Source organism: Poecilia mexicana, unplaced genomic scaffold, assembly GCF_051168715.1.
Source record: "Poecilia mexicana isolate PSO_F unplaced genomic scaffold, ASM5116871v1 scaffold_22, whole genome shotgun sequence".
NCBI lineage: Eukaryota > Metazoa > Chordata > Actinopteri > Cyprinodontiformes > Poeciliidae > Poecilia > Poecilia mexicana.
Genome location: NW_028263391.1, coordinates 20,879,126 through 20,900,403, shown reverse-complemented (window position 1 = coordinate 20,900,403; position 21,278 = coordinate 20,879,126). Strand labels below are relative to the sequence as shown.

General features: G+C 34.7%; 2 protein-coding genes across 3 annotated transcripts; both read right to left on the bottom strand.

Annotated features, from left to right (window-relative positions):
- Positions 1 to 36: 36 nt before the first annotated feature.
- On the bottom strand, positions 37 to 14,660 carry reep1 (receptor accessory protein 1). The gene is made up of 8 exons (XM_088002323.1): positions 13,344 to 14,660; positions 10,212 to 10,284; positions 10,051 to 10,127; positions 9,417 to 9,537; positions 8,946 to 9,059; positions 7,773 to 7,932; positions 6,207 to 6,427; positions 37 to 3,020 (listed from the first exon to the last, which is right to left on the bottom strand). The coding sequence occupies exons 1-8, from the start codon at positions 13,508 to 13,510 to the stop codon at positions 2,949 to 2,951; spliced, it is 1,005 nt and encodes a 334-aa protein (XP_087858449.1). The 5' UTR covers positions 13,511 to 14,660; the 3' UTR covers positions 37 to 2,948.
- A 111-nt stretch (positions 14,661 to 14,771) lies between these two features.
- chmp3 (charged multivesicular body protein 3) lies at positions 14,772 to 20,036 on the bottom strand. 2 transcript variants are annotated; one of them, XM_015004781.2, is made up of 6 exons: positions 19,861 to 20,036; positions 19,398 to 19,458; positions 17,936 to 18,115; positions 17,740 to 17,861; positions 17,545 to 17,659; positions 14,772 to 16,637 (listed from the first exon to the last, which is right to left on the bottom strand). In XM_015004781.2, the coding sequence occupies exons 1-6, from the start codon at positions 19,861 to 19,863 to the stop codon at positions 16,495 to 16,497; spliced, it is 624 nt and encodes a 207-aa protein (XP_014860267.1). In that variant the 5' UTR covers positions 19,864 to 20,036; the 3' UTR covers positions 14,772 to 16,494. The 2 variants fall into 2 exon arrangements, with proteins under 2 accessions (XP_014860267.1, XP_014860266.1); XM_015004780.2 differs by having other exon boundaries at positions 19,875 to 20,036.
- Between the last annotated feature and the right edge of the window lie 1,242 nt (positions 20,037 to 21,278).

Genomic DNA, 21,278 nt, shown 5'->3' with positions numbered 1-21,278 from the left:
GTTCTTTGAAGAAAACTGGACAGAAACCATCAAATGTGCCGTCTTTATTTTTTTATTGTGTATGAAGTTGTTTGGAGTCATAAATCAACAGTTATGAATTATGTCATCACACCTCTGCTTTTTATTTTGAGTTGACATCAGTTAGTTACTAAAGAAATGCTTCATTCTGGCCTGCCAGAAAAATTGAAGGACTGAATTGGATTTACAGTCATGAATAAATGAGGACACCCTGCTAAAGCTTGTTTGCTAACATTTAATTTTGGGACGTTTAGGTATTAATCAGATTTATCAATATAGTAAAATATTAAAAGAAATGAAGGCGCTGGTAAGTTTGGTAGGGAAGAGGTCTCACATGGATGCAAGATCGGTTGAGTTAGTCTAATGACCTACTAATGATTAATTCATAAGCTGTTATTTTCGTAAAGACCTGAGTTTTCTCTTTAATTAAGAGTATGGTGACCAATAACATAAAAGGCAATTTTTTTAATTATACGCGGTCCGTCATGCAGTTTGGGTGAATAAGCGCTTTTGATGTGAAACTTAAGGAGCTCGTTTATATTTAAAAACAACCGCATAAAATACTTTCTTTATCCCACACCGGACTCTGTTAGGACAGTTTTTCTTTCCCATTTTGCTTTGGCCGCCATCTTTGTTTCTGTAACGGCTCCGTTTAAGGACGACCAGCGCCGCCCTGTTCTAGGTGACGACCAAACTACAACACTAAAAGAAGGTCTAATCGGACTTTTTTGAAGATGCTAAAACAAGTCTTCAAAAACCTCCCGGAATCTACAGCAGGATCTTGCTACTGTTGATATTAAACGCAACATTTCTCCTTTTGTACTTTCTGTATCGTCTTCAACGCGTTCTGTAACTTGAAATTAGTGACATCTCACTGTTAGCATGTCCCCGCTAGCTAAGTAGCTAGCTTTTTGTGGCTATCGTCGCCCAGCCACGTCCATACATTTCTGTCACGATACTAGTCTTAAATGCCATTCATAAAACAATTGAGTTTTTGAAACCCTGTATTTGGATACAAGAACAGAGGACATTTTTAACGTGAACCAAATGTCCGGCTCAAACTAATTTAAGTCATCATGAAAAATTTAAAGTAGGGCCATTTTAAACTTGAAAATGACCCAAAACATGCCGGAAAATTCACAACGAACTGACTGAAAATGAAGGAATAGAATGTAATGAAGCAGATCTGGGTCTCAATGAGATCCTGGGGGATTTCCCCCCCCTGTGTTTATTATGTAAAACAATGTACTTTTCTTCTTTTAGAGCAAAGAAATAATTTCTCGGGGTGTCCTCATTTTTTAACATGACTAAATGTCTAAGGAAGCAGATTTTTCTGTAGTACAACCAAATACATTATATTTTATGTGTCGACAGAGAAACTAAACCAGAGCGGCTTCACATAAAATCATTAAATGTTCATAAAAATTAATATCATGCAGAAAGCTTGAGCGTTAAATTTAATGTATGGAAATCACCTCCAACACTAACACTGACTGCACTGACACATGATTAGAAACATCCTGCTTCTTTTCCACAATTTGATCCACTGAAAGAACAGTTTAATGTGCATAATAAGTATATCTACAATATCAGAGTGAATGATGTAAACAGAACAGTTGTACCTGAGAAGCTTCTGGGGTTTCTTTCTTCTGTTTTTTTTTTTTTTTTTTTTACTTTTACCACCGTAAAAGATACAGATGCAACCATGTAAGATTACTGCACACCAACACAGTGAAAATCAGGTTCGGGCTCAGTGAATAAACTACAAAAAAAGCGGCTCAGGTCACCAGGAGGAACAACCAGAGTGTGCAGAGCTGCTCAGTCAACAGCAATAAGTGATTTTAAACATAAAATTTCACGTCATTTAGCAGTTTTCAGCCTTAAAGGTGACCTATTATGCTTCCTTGAACAGGTTAGGATAGATCTATGGGCGACACAAAACATGTATCATGTAATCACTCTGAACATATGAGATTTTAGTCTGGAGTTCTGCTGGAGTTGCCAGGTAACAGGGCTGGGCTTGGCTGGGGTTGCTAGGTAACAGCGCGGTGCAAATGTGACTTAAAAGTGGGGAGGTTTTTCAAACGGCTCCTTTTCCAGACACCAAAAAATATTAAGTTATTGCCAAAAAATGGCAGAGTGTTTTCTTTTTCTTTAAAGAAGCAGTAGAGACCCAAATGGAAGTATAAAAACGTGCAAAATCTGAATCTTTCATAATAAGTCACCTTTAAATTTCTAAGTCTTTTTTAGAAATATTCAGTCTTTAGAAACCAAAGTGATTGTAGTGAAGCACAGACGGAAGAAATCAATCTCTTAAAAATAATAGTTAATAAGAAAACTGAGCCACAACTTTGTCTGAGGGCAGTGATGTATGTTATTGACATAGTGCAAATAATTTTGGGTTTCTGTTTCTTTAAGGCCCACAGAGAAAGAAAGAGATAGAGAGAGGTAAACGTCTTATAAGTGGACGATGAAAGCATGGATCATTTTGTGAATCACAATAAATAAAACAAAACAAAATCAGTGTTTTGTTTGAGTCCTCGGCTTGAGTCTCATTCCTTCTCCATGTTGATGATTTCCTCTAAAGTACATTCATAAACACTAAGACCAATGACGAGGAACACACATGCAACCACCTCTGATATATAAAAACAACCAAAAGCATGAGATAAAGTACGCAAACTGTACATAAATACATATTTAAATGCAAAGTGTCTGTCAGCATGGAGCGACCAAACCTCGTTCCTCTTAACATCATGAGCCACTGGGGTTTATATATATATATTTCTATATATTTATCCTGTGAATTAGGGGTCTTTGTAGGTCACTTTGGTAAAACGGCGTTCCAAAGCAGGGCTGCTTCAGTCGTGGAGCTTCTGGCCATTCGGTATTTTTACTCATTGCAGCGAAGGCAGCTGGAGGAGACGACTTCACATGGCTTCATTGTTTGAAGAAAGAGCACTCCTGGATCTTGTGAGAGGCCTCAGGACTCTAAGAGGAGGCTGGAAGCACAGAGGCAGACGGAGTGTGATCAGACCGGGTCAAGCTGCCGCCGCCATTTTGGATCAGGAGGCTCAGAAAAAAGGCTCATTTTATTGTTTTAATGTGTAAAACCAAGTAGGAGACTAAACTTACGCAAACTGTTTCGGTTGAAAATAGAAATCTTTGAAGTCAATTGAAGCTTTTAGATCAAAAGGTGTTCAAAGTAGGGTTCGGGGGCCATTTGCGGCCCTTGGATTGATTCTTGTGGCCCCCGACTACAATTCAAGAATAAATTAGGACAAAACTTCAACTTTTACATCAAAATCTACTTATAAAAATGTGAGATGCGACACAAATGATAATCTTTTCCAGGCTTTCTGGTTTCCTTCTGTTGTCATGGTAACATCTACTCGTTGTACACCTTGTCTGCTTTTTATTGCTCTATTAAAACCTGGCTACATATAGAAAGTGTTTTCAAATGAAGACTGACCTAAATCACAGAGAAGAGAAAATATTTTTTTCAGTTTTCTTCAATCAGACCAACTCAGTCAGTCAATTTGCTTTTCATACGATGAGAAAAACATCCAAAAACATTTGAAGTTTTGGATCTATAAGCCTATTCCTACAAAAATAAATAAATGAACAAATAAATTAAAAAAATTATCATTTGTTTACTTAAAATAGTTCATGCTTATATTATGGTTGAATAGGTAAAAAAAAAACATAACATTTTCTGAGATTTTAGTTTTTAAAAAGGATACTTCTTTTCAGCTGACTATTTTTGGACAAAATGTTTAGGACTTTAAAGGTAATGCTTTCCAATAACAAAGTAAAAATCTAATAAAATATATATATTTACAATTCAGACTCTAGTCTTTCAGCAAATCATCATTTTGAAAACAACATGACAGTAATAATCTAAATCAAATAATTAGTATTTCTGCGTTTTTTTCTTCTTTAATTGTAATAAATTATAATGTTGAAATTATCCTTAAAAACAGAAAAATAAAAGTTTAAACATGTGTAACAGTTACACATGTTTATGTAACCATTGGAAATGTTCTCTTTTATTTTTCTTTAATGTTTCTGTAAATGTAAATCTGTTTTAAAGAGATCATATTTGGATTATATCACAAATAAACAACAACCTCCATGCTAAATAAATGTCACTCCACTCCACAAAGCATGAGGTTTATATAATTTAGCTGGATAAAACACGGCAGCAGGCACTTCACGTCAGAAATCTACTGCAATTTTCTATGAGAAAGCGGGGAAAACTGTATGGAACAAAACAATATTTTCCTCAGTAAATTTTATTTTAATGGGGTAAAAGTTTCATGTTACCAAGAAGCATTTTATGACCAGAAACAGCAAAGAGCTCTCTTCACCACAAACTTCTGAATAAGGTAATTGGAGCCATAATCCGGAGCCAGGATTAGCATAATTTCCTTATAATCCAGCTACAACCAGGTTCGCCTCACAAGGTCTCTGACAAAAGAGTCAAAAGAAAACATTTCAAAAAGCCAATAACCTGGAATCAGCAGATACAATGTTTTATACCCAACCTCTTCAAAAGATCACTGCACAAGACTCCACTGCTGAAGAAAAACCATTAAAAACTGGTTTTAAGTCCGCAGAACATTTAGAAAAGCCAAACACGTCAAATAGGCTAAGCTAAATAAGCTAATTTGTTTTGTGTAGCTTTTCTGGCTCTAAACAAGCTGGACCAAAAGTAAAAATGGCTCTCTAGGTAGTAACGGTTTGATCTAAAGGGCCACATTAACGGCTAAGGCGGGCCAGGTTTGGCCCCAGAGCCTTGAGTTTGACACATCACCAGGCGGTGAGAGCATCCCAGTAAAATCCTGTTAAATAAAACAGCACACTTTGATAAGAATTAGAAAACTAAACTGGGGAGGATTTTCAGCGAACTGACTGAGAAAGACGTTGACTTGTTAAATACTTGTTTCCCCCTCCACATTTCCAAACATCAACGAGGCTGATGCTTTTAAATCGATGTAAATGCCTACGAGGTTAGTGCATTACTGCAGACTCTCTGAACAGCCGCACTCAGCAGACCAACGTCTGAACTGAGATGATCGCTTAAATATGCAGCTGCAGAAGTTAGTGTGTTAGAGTACGACAGCGTATCAGGGCCGTGGAAAAAGACAGGAGCAAATTTCCACCAAAACACTGAAATATTTAGATTAATCTCTGAAATATTCTAGAAAAAAAACCTTGGAATTTTTCTGAGCTTGAAAAATAAAAACAAAATTATACAAAAAATTTAGAGATGTTGTATGAAAAAACTTGAAAAATAAAAAAATTGCTAGAAGAAAATTCAGAAATGTTTTAGAAAAAAAGTGGAAATTTCTACGTTTGAAAAGTTGACAGAAAAACTGTAAGAAATTTGAGATTAATCTCCGAAAATTTCTACAAAAACTTGGAAATTTTGGAGTTTGAAAAGTCAAAGATTTGTTAGAGAAAACTAAGAAATGTTCCAAAAAGGAAATGTCTTAGTATGAAAAGTTTAAAATTTGGTAGATAAAAACTAAAAAATTTGGAGATCAATCTCCGAAATTTTCTAGAAAAAAATGTAAAATTCTGAGTTTGAAAAGTTAATAATTTTCTGGAAAAAAATAATAAATCTTGAGATAAATCTCAGAAATGTTCTATAAAAAAAGTGTAGAAACGTTTGAAGTTGAAAAGTTGAAAATTGGTCTGAAAAAAAAATCAGAAATTTTGTGACTAATCTTAGAAATTTTCTAAAAAAAAAGAAAAAAAAAAGAACTTTCTGAATTTCTGAGTTTCAAAAGTAAAACATTTGTGACTTGGGAAATTTTAAAAGTTGAGACTTTTCAACTTTGGAATGTAAAAAAAAGTTCTTCCAGAAAATTTCAGAGTGTTTTGGAGCAAATGTTCAACTTTTCAAACTCAGAAATTTTCAAGTTTTTTCTTGAAAATTTCAGAGATTAATCTCCAAATTTTCAACGTTCTTGCATCGTTTCTGAGATTTTTGTCAAAATCACTGAGTTTTTTTTTGTGTTTCAACTTTTGAAACTCAAAATTTCCAAGTTTTTTCTTGAAAATCTCAACTTTTTGGTGTTTTTTGGCGTAAATGTGCTCCTCTGTCTGTTTTTCCACCTGGACCGGCCCCGACCCGGCGTCGTTCCCATCTGGGTTTATCGTCAGGCAGCAGCCGCGCTCACCAGGCTGCGTACCTCCGGAGCTCTCCTCTTGCTCATCCTGAGCTGCGGGGAGCTCGACGTGGCCTGCACCTCCTTCCCCGGCCCTTCCTCAGTCTGCTCCTGAGCTGCAGGACTGGCGGGCGGAGTGGGAGCGGAGAGCGGGCCGGACTGGGTCAGAGCCAGAAACTCTGCAGAGTCCGACTGCTCCAAGCCCAGAACCTCATACTCATTCATGTCAACATCTGCACCGTGGAAAAACAGACGTTGGTGGAAGGATGACGAACAGATGAAAGTCAGGTTTGGATCGGGTTACTGCCACTGAACTGGTTTCTGTGTTTGGTGGAGCTTTAAAAGCTCAGATAATAAATAAACCGCTGGAAGAAACCATAATGAGACAGAGAGCAATCTGTTGGAGCACAAACAAGCATAAAACTGTATTACACTGCAAAAACACACAATTCTGCCAAGTATTTTAGTCTAGTTTCCAGTGCAAATATCTTCGTAAACTAGAAATGAGGTAGAACAAATTTATAAGTAACTTTTCATTAAGTTCGTTTTGTCTTATTTCTGGTGTACTAAGATATTTGTACTCGAAACTGGACCAAAAAAACTTGGTAATATTTTAGTTTTTGCAGTGTATTCAGTAATTTTTTGTTCCTCATCTCCATTTTATCTAATGCAGTGATTTCCTAAAAAGACCTCATTCACTTCAACTTCTGCAAACTATTTCAGCTTTTTGCTGCTCTGAGTTTGTTTCTTTCAGCATATTAATTATTTTATACTCCAGTTAACGATTAATCGATTACTAAATTAGTTGACGATTATTTTAATAATCGATCTATCATGATTGTTTTAGCAAGAGAAATAAAAAGAGGTGGACGATATGGACTTTTGTACTGGAGTAACTATTTTGAAAATTGTTTACTTTCAGGAGTATTTTTACTACGTTGCACTTTTAAGTAATCTTATTATGAAGTATTTCTACTCTTGAGTAAAATTTATGGATTTTCTACCCTTTGAATGAAAAACAAACATGTTTTAACCAAAAATTCACCAGACACAGACACACATCTGCAGTTCTTGTTAAAGTTTTGTAAGTTTTTATCATGTCTTTCTTTTCCAAAAAAACTGATTTGGAAACATTTTCTTTGACCTGATTTTGTTATTTTTTGTTGCTTATAAGAATTATTGTCATTTTTGTGCTTAAAATACCAAAATTTCCACTTAACTTTACATTTTTGTTGGGCTGATTATGTAATTTTTTAAATATTGAATGATTAATAATTACTTTTTTACTCTTACTTTAGTAAAACATGTTGAAGTACTGCTACTTTTGCTTGAGTACATTTTCTGGCACTGTGTCCACCTCTGGTAGTACTGTTGTGACAGCGATAAAGATAATGATTTAAACTTATTACTTTTTTGCAGGACGGTGACTGCATGGTAAAGCATTCATAGCGCCTTTAAGAGTCGATTTAATTAAAGTTCTGGTTAAAAATGACGTGTTGTGAATACCGAAGCAGAGCATTGCCGTGCTTTCAACCAGTTTGCGATCCTGTAAAAGCAGCAGAGCGTTCAGACTCTCACCCTTGTAGCTCTCGGACTTGCTGCGGATGATGGGTCTGGTTCGGTGCTGAGCTGCGGTGGGCTGGGCGGCGCTGGGTCCGGTCTGGTCCGGGTCAGACTGGTAGGACGATAGATCCTGCATGCTGAAACTTCGTAATCTGTCCGACAGAACGCCTTGACCCTAAATCAGAGACATCAGGCTTTCTGCTTAACTCCAGTAGATATGAATACATAACTTTTTAACAGCTTTTTGTTTAAATATGTAAATTAAATCAGGGAGGTCAGAAATCGACAGAAGCTGAGAGCATATGTTTACATTTTCCTGATGGTTTGTTTTGAGGTAACGAGTTAATTTCAAAATGGTGTGTGTGTGTGTGTGTTAAATGGGATTTAACACACACACACACACACACACACACACACACACACACACACACACACACACACACACACCAATAATATTGTAAATACAAACCTTGTTTTAACTCGTCATCTTAAGAAAACAGAGAGAAATTAACCCCTTACCTCCGAAAACAGGAATTCTACTCGTTAATTTGAGAAAACTGGAAATGAATTCTATCTTGAGGAAACCATGAGGAATTACTCTTGAAATAACAAGTTAATCTCGAGAAATCAAACCTAATCTCAAATAACTAATTTCGTTTTCTTGAGATTAACTTATCTCAAGATATTTCTGGTTTCATCAAATTAACGAGTAAAATTCCCATTTTTGCAAGATAACGAGTTAATTTCTAACCATTTTCTTAAGATAGCGAGTTAAAACAAAGTTTGTTTTTACAAGATGAAATTAACTCTTTATCTCGAGAAAGCGGAAAATTAACTTATCTCGAGAAAACCATCTGGAAAAATATATGCGGAAAATGTCCGCTTTCAGCTTCCATAGAATTAGATCCACTTCTAGATTAATTCACTTAAACAAGACATTTTTTCATAATATAAGTGAAATAATCAGCCAGTTGAACAAAAACATTTTCATCAGTTTGAGGGATTATTTACTTGAAACAAGCTTCTATAATTTGCAAATAATTTCCTTGTTAGTTTTTGTTTTACTTCAAGTGAACTAAGATATTTGCACTATAACCTGGACTAAAACAACGTGGTAACATTTTGTGTTTTTGCAGTGTATTTCTACCCTTCAGCTAACGCTACCTATGTCTGTATAATGTGCGTTACCTTTGCAGCAGCCATAACTGCAGCTGTGGCTGCAACATTCAGTCCTTTCCTCCCAAAATGCACCAGTGTGTCGTAGCTTTTGTCTTTTGCTTGGCAGATGTACTCATCAATGTCCTTAAAATAACAAAAATGTAAAAAAAAAAATCACACTTGCAGATTTTCCCTCGTTATCACATCACAGCTTCCTTCATCACTCAGCTAGCTGGTGCCATTTCTGATCCTGAGAAAAACAATTTATCTGTTTCCTGAGGTACCTTGAGGGGAAAAAAAGCGCAGCAGAAGTGGAAAAGCAGCGTGACATTTCCTCTCACTCCATCACCAAACACATTTTAACGGCTAAAGTGGGAAAGAAACTTGGCATAAAGGCGCTTTTGTTCTTAGTCACTTAACCTTCCAGCCTGCAGGCTGAAAATCTGTGAACTTTAGAGGACACCGCAGAAAACAAAGCAAGATAGAGGAAAGGGGCTTCACCTTTTCTTTTGAGGAAAGCGTGGGATGGACGAACTTCCTGTACAGCACACTGGAGCCCTTGGTGTACGGCGACAGGAGCCACACAACGAAGGCTATCTTCAGCTCGTAGTAGAAAGGAAGCCTGGAAGGACAGAAACCGTGTTCAGTCAAAAACTACTTCCCTCTTAGCGTTTAAACTTTATTATTTCAGTTAAATACAGTTAAACCAGAAATTTGTAAACAAAAGATAAACATTTATTCCTATTTTTTTATTGCTTTTTCAAAGTCAAATGTTTACATACACTTTTTTTTTTTTTTTTTAACAGCTGATAGACCTGGTTTTATTGGGGACATTTCAGGATTGTAATAGTTTTGGGTTTTTCATTATAGTTTGTCTAATTTAGTTTATTTTAATAAGTTATTGTTAAAGATTCTTTATTTTTCTTAGTTTTATATACTTTGGTTAATTTTTAGGTGCAGAATTCAAAAAGGTAAAAGTATTTGTATTGCTATAATGAACATCAATTGGGAAATGAATACTCAACAAAATTATTGTTGAAAAACCAAATGATCCTGACCAAAAAAAGAGAAGTTTGATCTGATTTAACTTCAGACAGTAAGAGAAAAAAACTGCGTATCTTTGTGAGCCACTTACCAACAAAGAAACATATCTGTAAACACCTCCACTGTAGTAAAAAGGGCAAATATTATCCAGTACATCATCCATTTCACCTGAAAAACCAAAGGAAAGTATATTCAGTCACAGAGAGAGGCTGTGTACAAACCAGATTTAGTTATTTCTGAAACCGTACTTACATATTCTCTCACATCTTTTGTTTTCACAGCCTTATAAGACGAGTAAGCAGGATATAGAGTACCAAAAACAAGTCTAAAAGACAGAAATGGTTCAAATGAATCCCAAAAATACAGTTCAAAGATGAATGAATCATATAAAATTAGGACTTAAAACAGTTTACAGTATAATGAAATATGGTTTACTGTTCCACAGCGGGGAAGGTTTACGATGTCAACCTTTAAAAAGGCATAAACCATAATCAATAACTGAATCAATTTCTCCACCGGTGTTAGGAAATATCTTATATCTTGGGCTGAAATGATTAATCATGATTAGTCGGAATAATTGTCAACTAAATTAGTAATTGATTAATCGCTAACTGATTAATCTAATAAAAAGGGCATTTGTTGGGGGAAAAAGCAACATAACTGAGTCAAAAATGTGCAAAAATATGTACATTTTACATTTAAAATAAAGAAAAAAACAATTTGTAAATATGTTCAACTCAGAACTCCTGAGGACGAAGTTTTAGCTTCACCTGGTTCAGATAATGTCAAATTAAATCTATTAAGTACTCTTTATGAATCAGTTAAATTAAAAAAAAATCAACAGATCATTCCTACTCATTCAAGCAGAAAGGACTGAGGTTTATGTTAGAAGTAGTTTTAGCTGCAGATGCATCTTTTGTTTTAAATTATCAAATGTATGCTAAAAGAATGTTATTTTATAAGCAATAAAATTTTACTTTTCTTATTTAAAAACAGAATTGAATTATATGTTGGTTTGCATATTTTAATGTTGTTATGATATTTTATAAAATTGCTTAAATGGAAATAAAAATATGCTGAATTTTTATCAGATTAATTGATTAATCATCAGAATAATTGATTACTAAAATAATCGTTAGTTGCAGTCCTTATTATATCTCCTCGGCTTCTTGCTGAGTCAAACAACAGATTGTGTACAACATCTCTTTAAATATAGCCAATCCAAATAAAGCAGAGACACATTTCCCCATGACAGATTTGGCTTTGCAAGCTGCCCAGCAGGCAAAAGATCAAATTAGATTTTTTCTTTAAATTCCTCTGGATTTGCAGCATCCCACCATGCGGGGTTGTGTTTTGGTGACACAGACCAGGACGAGATCAGATTACTGACCCACATCACATTACAACCCTGCAGCCTGCCTGGTCAACGGAGATCAACAGAAAAAGGAGAGTCAGAATATCTGCTCTTCTGATTAACAGCCGGAGCTGAGGAGCTCCAGCTTGTAACAGGATCTTATATTCTAAATTTAATTTCTGGACTGTTCGAGGCTTGGTGACCCAGCTGTTTGTATCCTCCTCACACGTCACTGTCATCATGATAACTACAGTTATTGAAGGATAATATCACCATGAATTCACAGGAAGAATGCAAACAATTAATCAACTTATAATCAATTGTTGATTAATGGTTTATTAGTTTAAAATTAGTTCTAATTGATTAATAACGTCGACTTGTTACTGTTTTATGATTTCAATAATGCTGCTAATGTTTGTTGTTTATTGTAAAGTGAGCTGCTCGAGCTTCCATTCGTCATTATTCTACATAAGAATTTGTTCTTAATAACTCATCTCGTTAAATATAGGTTTAAAATAATAAAATAAAAATTCAAGTCCGCTAAGACCTTCTATCAGTGTTGTAGTTTAGCTGCCATCCAGCAGAGGGCGCCGCTGGTCATTCTTAAGCAGAGCCGACCGTCGATACAGAAACAAAGATGGCGGCGGGGCCTTAGCAGAACGCTAAAGAGAAACGGCCCAAACAGAGATCAGTTTGGGATTCGAAATGGACTTTATGCGGTTCTGTTTCGAACACTGCACAAGCTTCCTAAGCTATCTATTCAGCCACGTAAGAGGTTCCTGTTTCTTTATTTAGGTTTAGTAATGTGAGAAAACCAGTTTTCTGTTTTGTTTTGTTTTTTAATTCGGCATATTATGAAAATCTTAGCCTTTTAGGTAACTGAAAGATGGTCGGCCTTTTACATACAAGAGAAAACTCAGGTTTGTACGAAAATGGCCGCTCATCAATCAAGTGTTTGTCGATCTTTAAGATCAATCAACTTCAGGCTAACTCATTAAAGCTGCAGTATGTAACTTTTACAATTTTTTTTTTTTTTTACATATTTGTTACAAAGTGAGTATAATATGAGACAATCTGTGAGAGAAGCTACTGAAGAAACGCACCGTGTCACCATTCAGAACTGGGAGGAGCTTCATAGCGCTGTCAATCAACTCATGTACTTGCTAATTAATGTGCTAATGGTAGAGAAACAACTTACCAATATGGGAATACCGTCTATCCGCTGACATCGGTGACCATGCTAGCTTGCCTTAGCATTCACAGCAGGCTAACGGAGAGCAACGGGAAAGTGGGAGGGGCCGGGACGTTCTAAGACCCGCCTCCTGGCTCTGATTGGTTGTTTTGTAGTTAGCACTGAGAGGGAGGAGCTTGATTATCTGTGTCATACCATACTATGCAGACAGTTCAAACAAATATTTTAAAATATATGTTTTTATAAAAGTTAGGTCCTGCAGCTTTAATCGATAACTTGCATCCCTCCTGCCCAGACATTTTCAAGTGTTGCAATGTAACCCGAGAAGGTTGAGCCATCCTCTTTGTACCGCTTCCAATCTGGGACACAAACACCGAAAGACCGCTCCTGTTGTTCAGAATCACTAGTGACCTTTAGGCTCCTGTCACCTCCGGACGATCTGACTCATCCCCAGCAGTGTAATGTGTAACTCAGCTGCTCCGTCATGTTTGTAAAAATCTGCCTGATAAACACAAAGAGCTGTTGGCTGCTGAGCGCTGCCTCAGAAATAGAACAGGTCTGCAGGCCTGGCTCAGCTTCCTGCTCAGGGTCCAAACTGCAGTCCTGCTCAAAACACCCTGTTCAGTGAAAAATTAATAGCCCGTCACCTGATCCGCTCTCGCGTTTGATTCTGATTAAATTAGGCTGTTGGAGGAGATTGCGGGTGCTTGCGGGAGCCGCTGCACCGTTACGGAGAGGCTCAGATCCGCTCCAACCCGTTTCTGTTTCATTCCTATAGCGCTAAGGTACAGACGGATAGAAATGGAGGAAAAAATAAAAAACGAATAAAACGACTTACACCACAAGTCTAGAGATGATCCAGGAGACCATTGCGCTGGGAAGGCGACAGGACGCGCTGTCTGCGGGGAGGAGTTTCCTCCAGATGACAGGCGCGTCCACAGGCGGCGGCGTCTGGACGCACACAGGCTGCAACGTGATGCATGCAGGACGGGGCTGCAGCTCCATAGATGGCACTGTTGCATTGCAGCGATGCACAGCGGATTCATGGTTACGACGGAGTACTGGAAGTACTGGGGCCACGCTTAGAAAATAAAAATAATAACGAGAATAAAGTCACATTGTTATGAATTCATTCTCATCTGACTTTATTCTCATATTATTTCGAGCATATTCACGTAATATTTCAACTTTATTCTCGTAATATTATTACTTTTTCCTCATTTTATTGCGATTTTATTCTCGTATTATTTCGACTTTACATAATTATTTCTACAATCTTCTCATAATTGTATCACTTTTTTTCTCATATGATTTTATTCTCGTATTATTTCGACCTTAATTTCGTCACATTTAAACGTTATTGTCGTAAATTTTCCCCCCTCATATTCATGTATTATTTTGACTTTGTCTTAATTTGACTATTTTCTTCATATTTAACTATTTTACTCATATTATTTCTACCTTATTATAATTATTTCGACTATATTCTCTTTTTGCCTCATATTATTTCGACCTTATTCTTGTATTTTTATTTTATTTTCTGAGTATAACCCTAATATTTGGTCATACTGGTTAAATGAGTAATGCATAATAATAAATAATAATGCTAATAAATATTGAAGAATCAACCAACTGTGATTCTACAGACCAGTCATGTTTTCCAGTGTTGTTTACTTCAGCCTCAGAAGATACAGAGATACCTGTATCAAAAAGCAGTGGATACATTCATCTGGCCTAGAAACTATGAACAGATTCATTGTTAGAGCTGCAGTATCGCGGCTTTGTCCAGACTGGAGCCTGTAATCCAAAATAAAGGCCGAGGTTCGGTTTCAGGACAACAAAAGCTCCAGTGGAGGACAGTAGCAGGCGGAAACCCAACACTTATGTTCATTTTAAAAGCTGAGTAAATGTTTGGAACATGCTGAACCCATGGCGCATCACATCTAAGAAAATCATTATGTAGTCTCATAAAGTCACAACCAGCGATTATTTTAGTTATCAATTAATCTATTCTGATGATTAATCGGATAAAAAAAAAATTGTCGCATACTGTAGATTTTTCAATTAAGCCGTTTTATGCAATATTAGAGAAAAACTGACACAGTAACAACAATAACATGGAAATAAATATTGGATATTAATATCAGCCCAGTTTGGACTGATACCGATACGTTAAAACATGACCAAAATAATCCGATGTTAATGCCGATATGTCGTATCTGACCTGAGAGGGACCAATACAGAGAGCAGACAGATGAAGAACTGATATTTTTCTTAAAAGTTTATTAGTTTTTTGTTTTTTTTCGGCCATCCACATAGAAAAATTATACACTCAATATTTAACGATACACATGTTCTGCAGTAACCGGTAGCTCTACTTCCTTTGCATTTTGGAGAAAGAAAACTACAGCGACTCAAAGTCAAACGGTGAACAAGCTGAAGCTTATTGCAAAACATGAGTACACTGCAAAAACACAAAATATTACCAAGTATTTTGGTCTAGTTTCTGGTGCAAATATCTAGAATTTAGAACTAAGAAGTAGCTTTTCAGCGAAATGCAAGAGCTTGTTTTAAGTAAATAGTAATTTAATATTGATGTAAAATTATTAGTTCCACTAGCAGATTATTTCACAACATGAAAAATGTTGTCATAAGTGAAATAATCTCCTGGTGGAACTGGAACTTTTTCATCAATTAAGGAACTATTCACCTTAGAAATTTGTACTAAAATTAGAGCAAAAATATTTGGTGACGTGTTGTTCTTTATACAGAGCAAGAACAAAAAATCTTAAGTTTTTTTGGTCTCGTTTTTATTACACTTGAAATCAGACAAAAACTAACTTTCAAGTAACTTTTCAGCAAGATGTAGGAACTTGTTTTAAGTAAATAATTCCTTTATATTTATGAGAAAGAACTAGTTCCACAGGCAGATTATTTCACTTATAAAAAGAAATTCTTTCCATGTTATAAGTGAAATAATCTGCCAGTAGAACTTTTTTTTTTTTAGCAATATTAAGGAATTATTTTCTTAAAAGAAGCTCACTCATCTTGCTGAAAAGTTACTTGTAAGTTAGTTTTGTCTGATTACAAGCGTACCAAGAAATTTGTACAAAAATTAGAGCTCGTCACTGCTCTTGGTAAGATTTTGTGTTTTTGCAGTGAGGATGCTTTTTATACAAAGCAGAAACAAAAATTTATTTTTTTTCTAGTGTAGTTTTTAGTACGATTAAAATAAGTAACTTTTCAGCAAGATATAGGAGATTATTTTAAGTACATAGTTATTTATTTATGAGAAAGTTCTAGTTCCACAGGCAGATTATTTCACTTATAACATGAAAAAATGTCTTGTTATAGGTGAAATAATCTGCCTGTTAAACTAGTTAAAAAGTTAAATTAAACTTTTTCATCAATATTAAGTAATTATTTTCTGAAAATAAGCTGAAAACATTTATTCTTATTTCAGTGTTTGCACTATAAACTAGACCAAAAGAAACTTGGTAAGATTTTGTGTTTTTGCAGTGTAGAAGTAGTATTTTAATGTTCATAACACTTATGACCACGAAAAGAACAACGGATATATTCAAATGAAACAAATGAAAGCTCTGCCCATCACCTCTAGTGTTTCAGATATCGAAGGCGGATTAATTCCTAGTAAACTGAGCAAAAAGTTTCCTAAAAGATTAAAAACTTCCTCCCCAGCTGGTCAGTTTGGGTCATAAAAACTGACGTAGGAGAGAGAGAATAACCACTGTAGGCACAGAAGGCTGATCATACTTACATTATATACACCCCCATAAACCTTCTGATTGAGTTTGGAGAATAAAGATGTAGCTAGAGTCACTGCAGATAACAGAAAATATCACCTTTTTAATCAGGCTGGATTAAAATAAACGACCGTTGAAGCACAATGTTAACCCAGGTGACAATAAAGCGGAGGTTGCTCAGCACTGGAGAAATGTGCAAAGTGACTCTAACCGCGGCGGTGAACTCTAGCTCCTCAGAGCCGCCAGTCTGGACTGCATGGCTTCGATGTCTTCCTCCGACTCTTCGTCCGAAGCAGCAGCTGAGGCTCCCGGAGGCTGCAGGTCCGGAAGCGGCTCCGTCACTTTGCTTGGAGCTTTACCAAGAGCCCCTAAAGGACCGGAGCAGAACCAGAGCAGAACCAGACATGTTCAGCCTCACTGGGTAACATTGGGTTGTTTTAATAAATATTAAGAAATTAAAACCTGGAGAGTGGTAGGGCCAGGATAAGAGATAAGATAAATAAAATCAATAAATTACAAAAATAAAATGAGAATAAAGTCGTAATAATATGAAAAATACATAATATTACAAGAAGAAAATATTAAAATTACCAGAAAAAGTCGCAAAAATGCAAGACTAAAGTCATATTATGACTTTATTCCTATTAAAGTCTTATTAATGTAAATAATAACATTAACATGATTACTCATTATTACCAATAAAATATTAATATTTACATATATTTTACCAAAAATATGAATATTTAAATAAAATCATATTTTATTATATTGAAATAACATTTTAATAATGAAATAATATTTTCATCAATATTGAGGAATTATTTTCTTAAAACATAATTATTATATTCTTAATAACTAGGACTTTATTCTCATCATATCAGAGAACAAATACATTGTTAGAAATTATATTTATTTATTCCACGAGAATAAAGTCTTAATGAGAATAAAGTCATAATATTTACAGAATCAGGTCGTAGTAATCGAAGAATAAAGTCAGAATCATATGAGAATTAAATTGTAATATCACCAGAATAAAGTTGTAATACTATGATGCACATAAAAATGTATCACACCTGCGGTAAAATGAAGAATATTGAGCGTTTTGTGAATTTATACTTCAGTTTTTACAAATAAGAAAACACTTAATCTGAAGCTGATGTGTTCATTATGACCTTCTTCTCACAATTTCATTTTACTTTTCTTATCCTTGCCCCAATACTCCATCATATTCCACAAAGCAGAAACGTGGTTAATATTTTTTCTTTAAAATCCCACCTGCTGTGATCTCAAAAAGAATCTTGTCAACTTCCTCCTCTGCCGCTTCCTCCATCTCCTCTCCGTCTTCCATGCTCTCAAACGTGTCCTCCAGCATTTCCTCAATTATTCCGGCCTAAAAGTTCAAATCTATGATGAATTATATATTTGCTTTAATGCTAGCGAATATTAATCTTAGATTGTAGCTCGTCTGACCTTCATCATCTCCTTTGAAAGCTCCATCATTGTGGCCTGGACCTCTGGGATTTTAACCAAGTTCTGCATGGCTTTCATGACTTCTGTGCTCTTCTGCAGCGCTCCAGCTACTCGAACCACAGCTGGAAAACAAGCAGACATGTTAATTAGCCGACTGAGAGGAAGACAACGATCGAGGCCGCGCTCCGTCACTCACCCAGTTGATTCTTCATGCTGAGAAGCACCGAGTTCATCTGGGCTTTGGAGGCGTAAAGTTTTGTGATGGCCCGTTTCGACTGAATCATCTCTTTAGCGAGGACGACGCAAACATCTTTCTGTCCCTTTTTGGCAGCATCTTTGATGGAGCGTTTAACTTTCTCCTCCTCTCTTTGAATATCTGGAAGAAACGGGCATGAAAGCAACAATCACCATTTAAATCCCAGAAATACGCGACACTATTGGATCAATAAAATCATATCAACAGCTTCAGATTTAATTAAATAGGTTCTGTTTAAATCTGAATTACAAAACAATGCAGTCAAATTAAGTTTATAATAGTAAAATGTTATCAGAGATAGTCTTTGACTTAGCAGAAATCTTGCTTCTGGGTTGTTATTTTTGCTGTTTTCTTCACTGAGAGCATCACTAAATATCAAATATGATTAAATCCAGTTACTGTTTTCAGATTAGTCATAAAAATAACACTTCTTTATGTGACTAGAATCATGAAGAAGCCTATTTTAAAACAGGTATGATTTTTGTAAGCAGTATTTGTATCTGCAGATACAGCTGTCTTAAAAAGAAAAAATCTGCAAAGAAGTTGTATATACTTTTATTGTTGTCACAATAAATACCCCATAAATATAGTAATAATATTTGAAGTGAAGCTGTAATTTCTAATTTAAAGTTTCTTCATCTCAAATAAAAACACAGCTAAACATATAATCCTTAAACTAGTAGAAGAAAAAGCATTGTTACATTAAAAAATTAATTAAAAAACATGGTGGATACATTAATTTTTAATAAAACTATTAATATTTCACATAATTTGTGAAAGATATTCCAGTTACTGATTATATTCAAGCAATCTTCCAAATTTTCTTAGGAGGAGATATTTCTGTAAAGTTACAATAAACTAGGTTTCCTTAAATAAAAAATCTTTTCCCCCAGTTAGTTTTATAAGCAGTATTTGACTCTACTACTTTATTATAATCAGGACTGAACTGTAATGCAAATAAGTAACGTAAAACTGTCAATGTAAGAGATTTCTGGATGTGAAATGCAGTTGTTTTACTTTCAATGTACTGTGTGGAAATTGGTGCTACATAATAAACTGAAATGAATTTATTGAACAAATAGCAAGTGTATTATTACCTTTATCCCGACTAATATTAAGTTACTCTCCTTTGTTCTGTTTACAACATGAAAATCTGACTAATATTTGTGTATGTCAATAAATTTGAACAAGGTCCTCAAGCTTTTTAAACAAATAAAGCACTTTTACTGTCCACCATTTCAAAATAATATTAACATCATGACAAACAAATCGAAATTATAGCTTTAGGACTTCTTTTGTCTACTCAAATTAAACTATATGCACTCTTATTTAATGCTTGTAAACTATATGCAGTTGCAGTTTTGATGTAATTTGTTGCTGTCTGATTATGTCCAGGGCTTACCTCGAATTTGTCTGTCAATCACTCTCATCTCCTTTCTGATTTTTTGAGACCACTCATTTATCTGGAACGACACATTGAAAAACACACTAAGTTATAAGACCAGTAAAATGTTATAATATTTATGTACCGGTAAAACTGGCGTAATCTCAGACTAGCTGAAACATCATCTGAGTTTGTTTACATTGATGGGACTGACAGTTGATAGCAGCTAGCATGTATGCTAATAAACATAACTTCCACAACATTGAATAAAGACACTCACAACCAACAACAGCGGCTTAATTTTTAACAGGACATAAGTCAGTTATTGGGTCAATAACAGTGGCAGTATTGGTATCAAGAGAAATATCACCGTTCAACATGCGGTGGTTATACTGACAGCTAGCGTTAGCCAGTTAGCTAAAGACGCTCCAGCAACTCTCTAATTATGAGCTAAATTCAACCAGACAGTCCAGATATTCACCATAAAGTATTTACCAGTTCTTTGGGGGGTTTATCCGGTGTCCTGCCGAACAGCCCCATGTTGTGTACTGGGTTTCAACCGAACTAACCTCTCTGACTGAAGCTAGCTAGCTGGGAGAGGTTGTTCTACGAGCACTTCCTGGTGTCTAACCCAGGGTCTCTTGGGCTGCGTTCCAACAGGAAAAAACCTTCAGTCCCTACGGTTCTCAGCCACTAAACAAGCCCCACAGTGTTGAAGCGCGACAGAAACTGAACGAGACACTTACGACAAGAAAGTTGTGTTAAAAAAACAAAATTGAATCCAGCCCAGAAGTGCAACTTAATAAATCCTAGCGACTCTCGTTGCATTATCATCATAAGGATTTTTGATTTATCGTTATCATTATAAACTTCAGTTATTGATATTAAATGAAAACAAAAAAATTCACAGTATGATCGGAAATGTTATTTTTGCTATTTTCTCCGCTTTTTGTTCCACAAGAGCATCAAGTAAATTCGAAAATGTGATTAAATGTGAGCAGTTTAGTGAGGTAAGTCAAACTTTTTAAAGTGGTTTTTCAAGAACAATATTTCTGTCTGCTATGAATGCAGTGCAGTCACCATACTGCGAAATATTTAATACCAAAAAACCTCAAACAAATGTATATGTAATAAAAAAACACGTTGTATATGCATACATATACAACGTTTTTTATGTGTGTATGTACACGTCTAATTACTATTCGATAATTATGTAGAGCTTGTCACAATAGATTGTTGCAAAATTATTGGCTTAGTTGTCATTACAAAACTGATTAGATTAAATCATTGATCCCAAAGGGTATCAATAAAAAGTATTTTTAATAATATTTATTTAAATAATAAATATTAAATAATATTTAATAAATTATTTATTAAACATGTAATTATTTAATGAATATTAAATAATTACATGTTATTTATTATTTGTATTTATTATAAATACTTCTATTTATAATAAATATAAATAATAATATTTATTATATTAAATAATAAATATTACTTAATATTTATTATTTAAATATTTAAAAATAATATGTATTTAAATACTACATTTCATAATAATTTATTTACATTTTACTAATACTTAGTACTTAATTAATGTTAATAGTTTTAAATTAAGTAATATTAAATATTATTTTATATTAAATTTAATAACCAATGGTGTGTTTGTGTGTGTAAAGTGAATTCAATTCAAAAATACTTTGGGATTAATATTTTATCAATTCCTTTGGGATCAATAAAATCATTAAATCATTTTTATTTACTTTTTACTTTTAATTCACTACAAATACTTTAATGTGTTTAAGTAAATAATAATAATAATAATAATAATAATAATAATAATAATAATAATAATAATAATAATAATAATAATAATAATAATAATAAATTAAATTC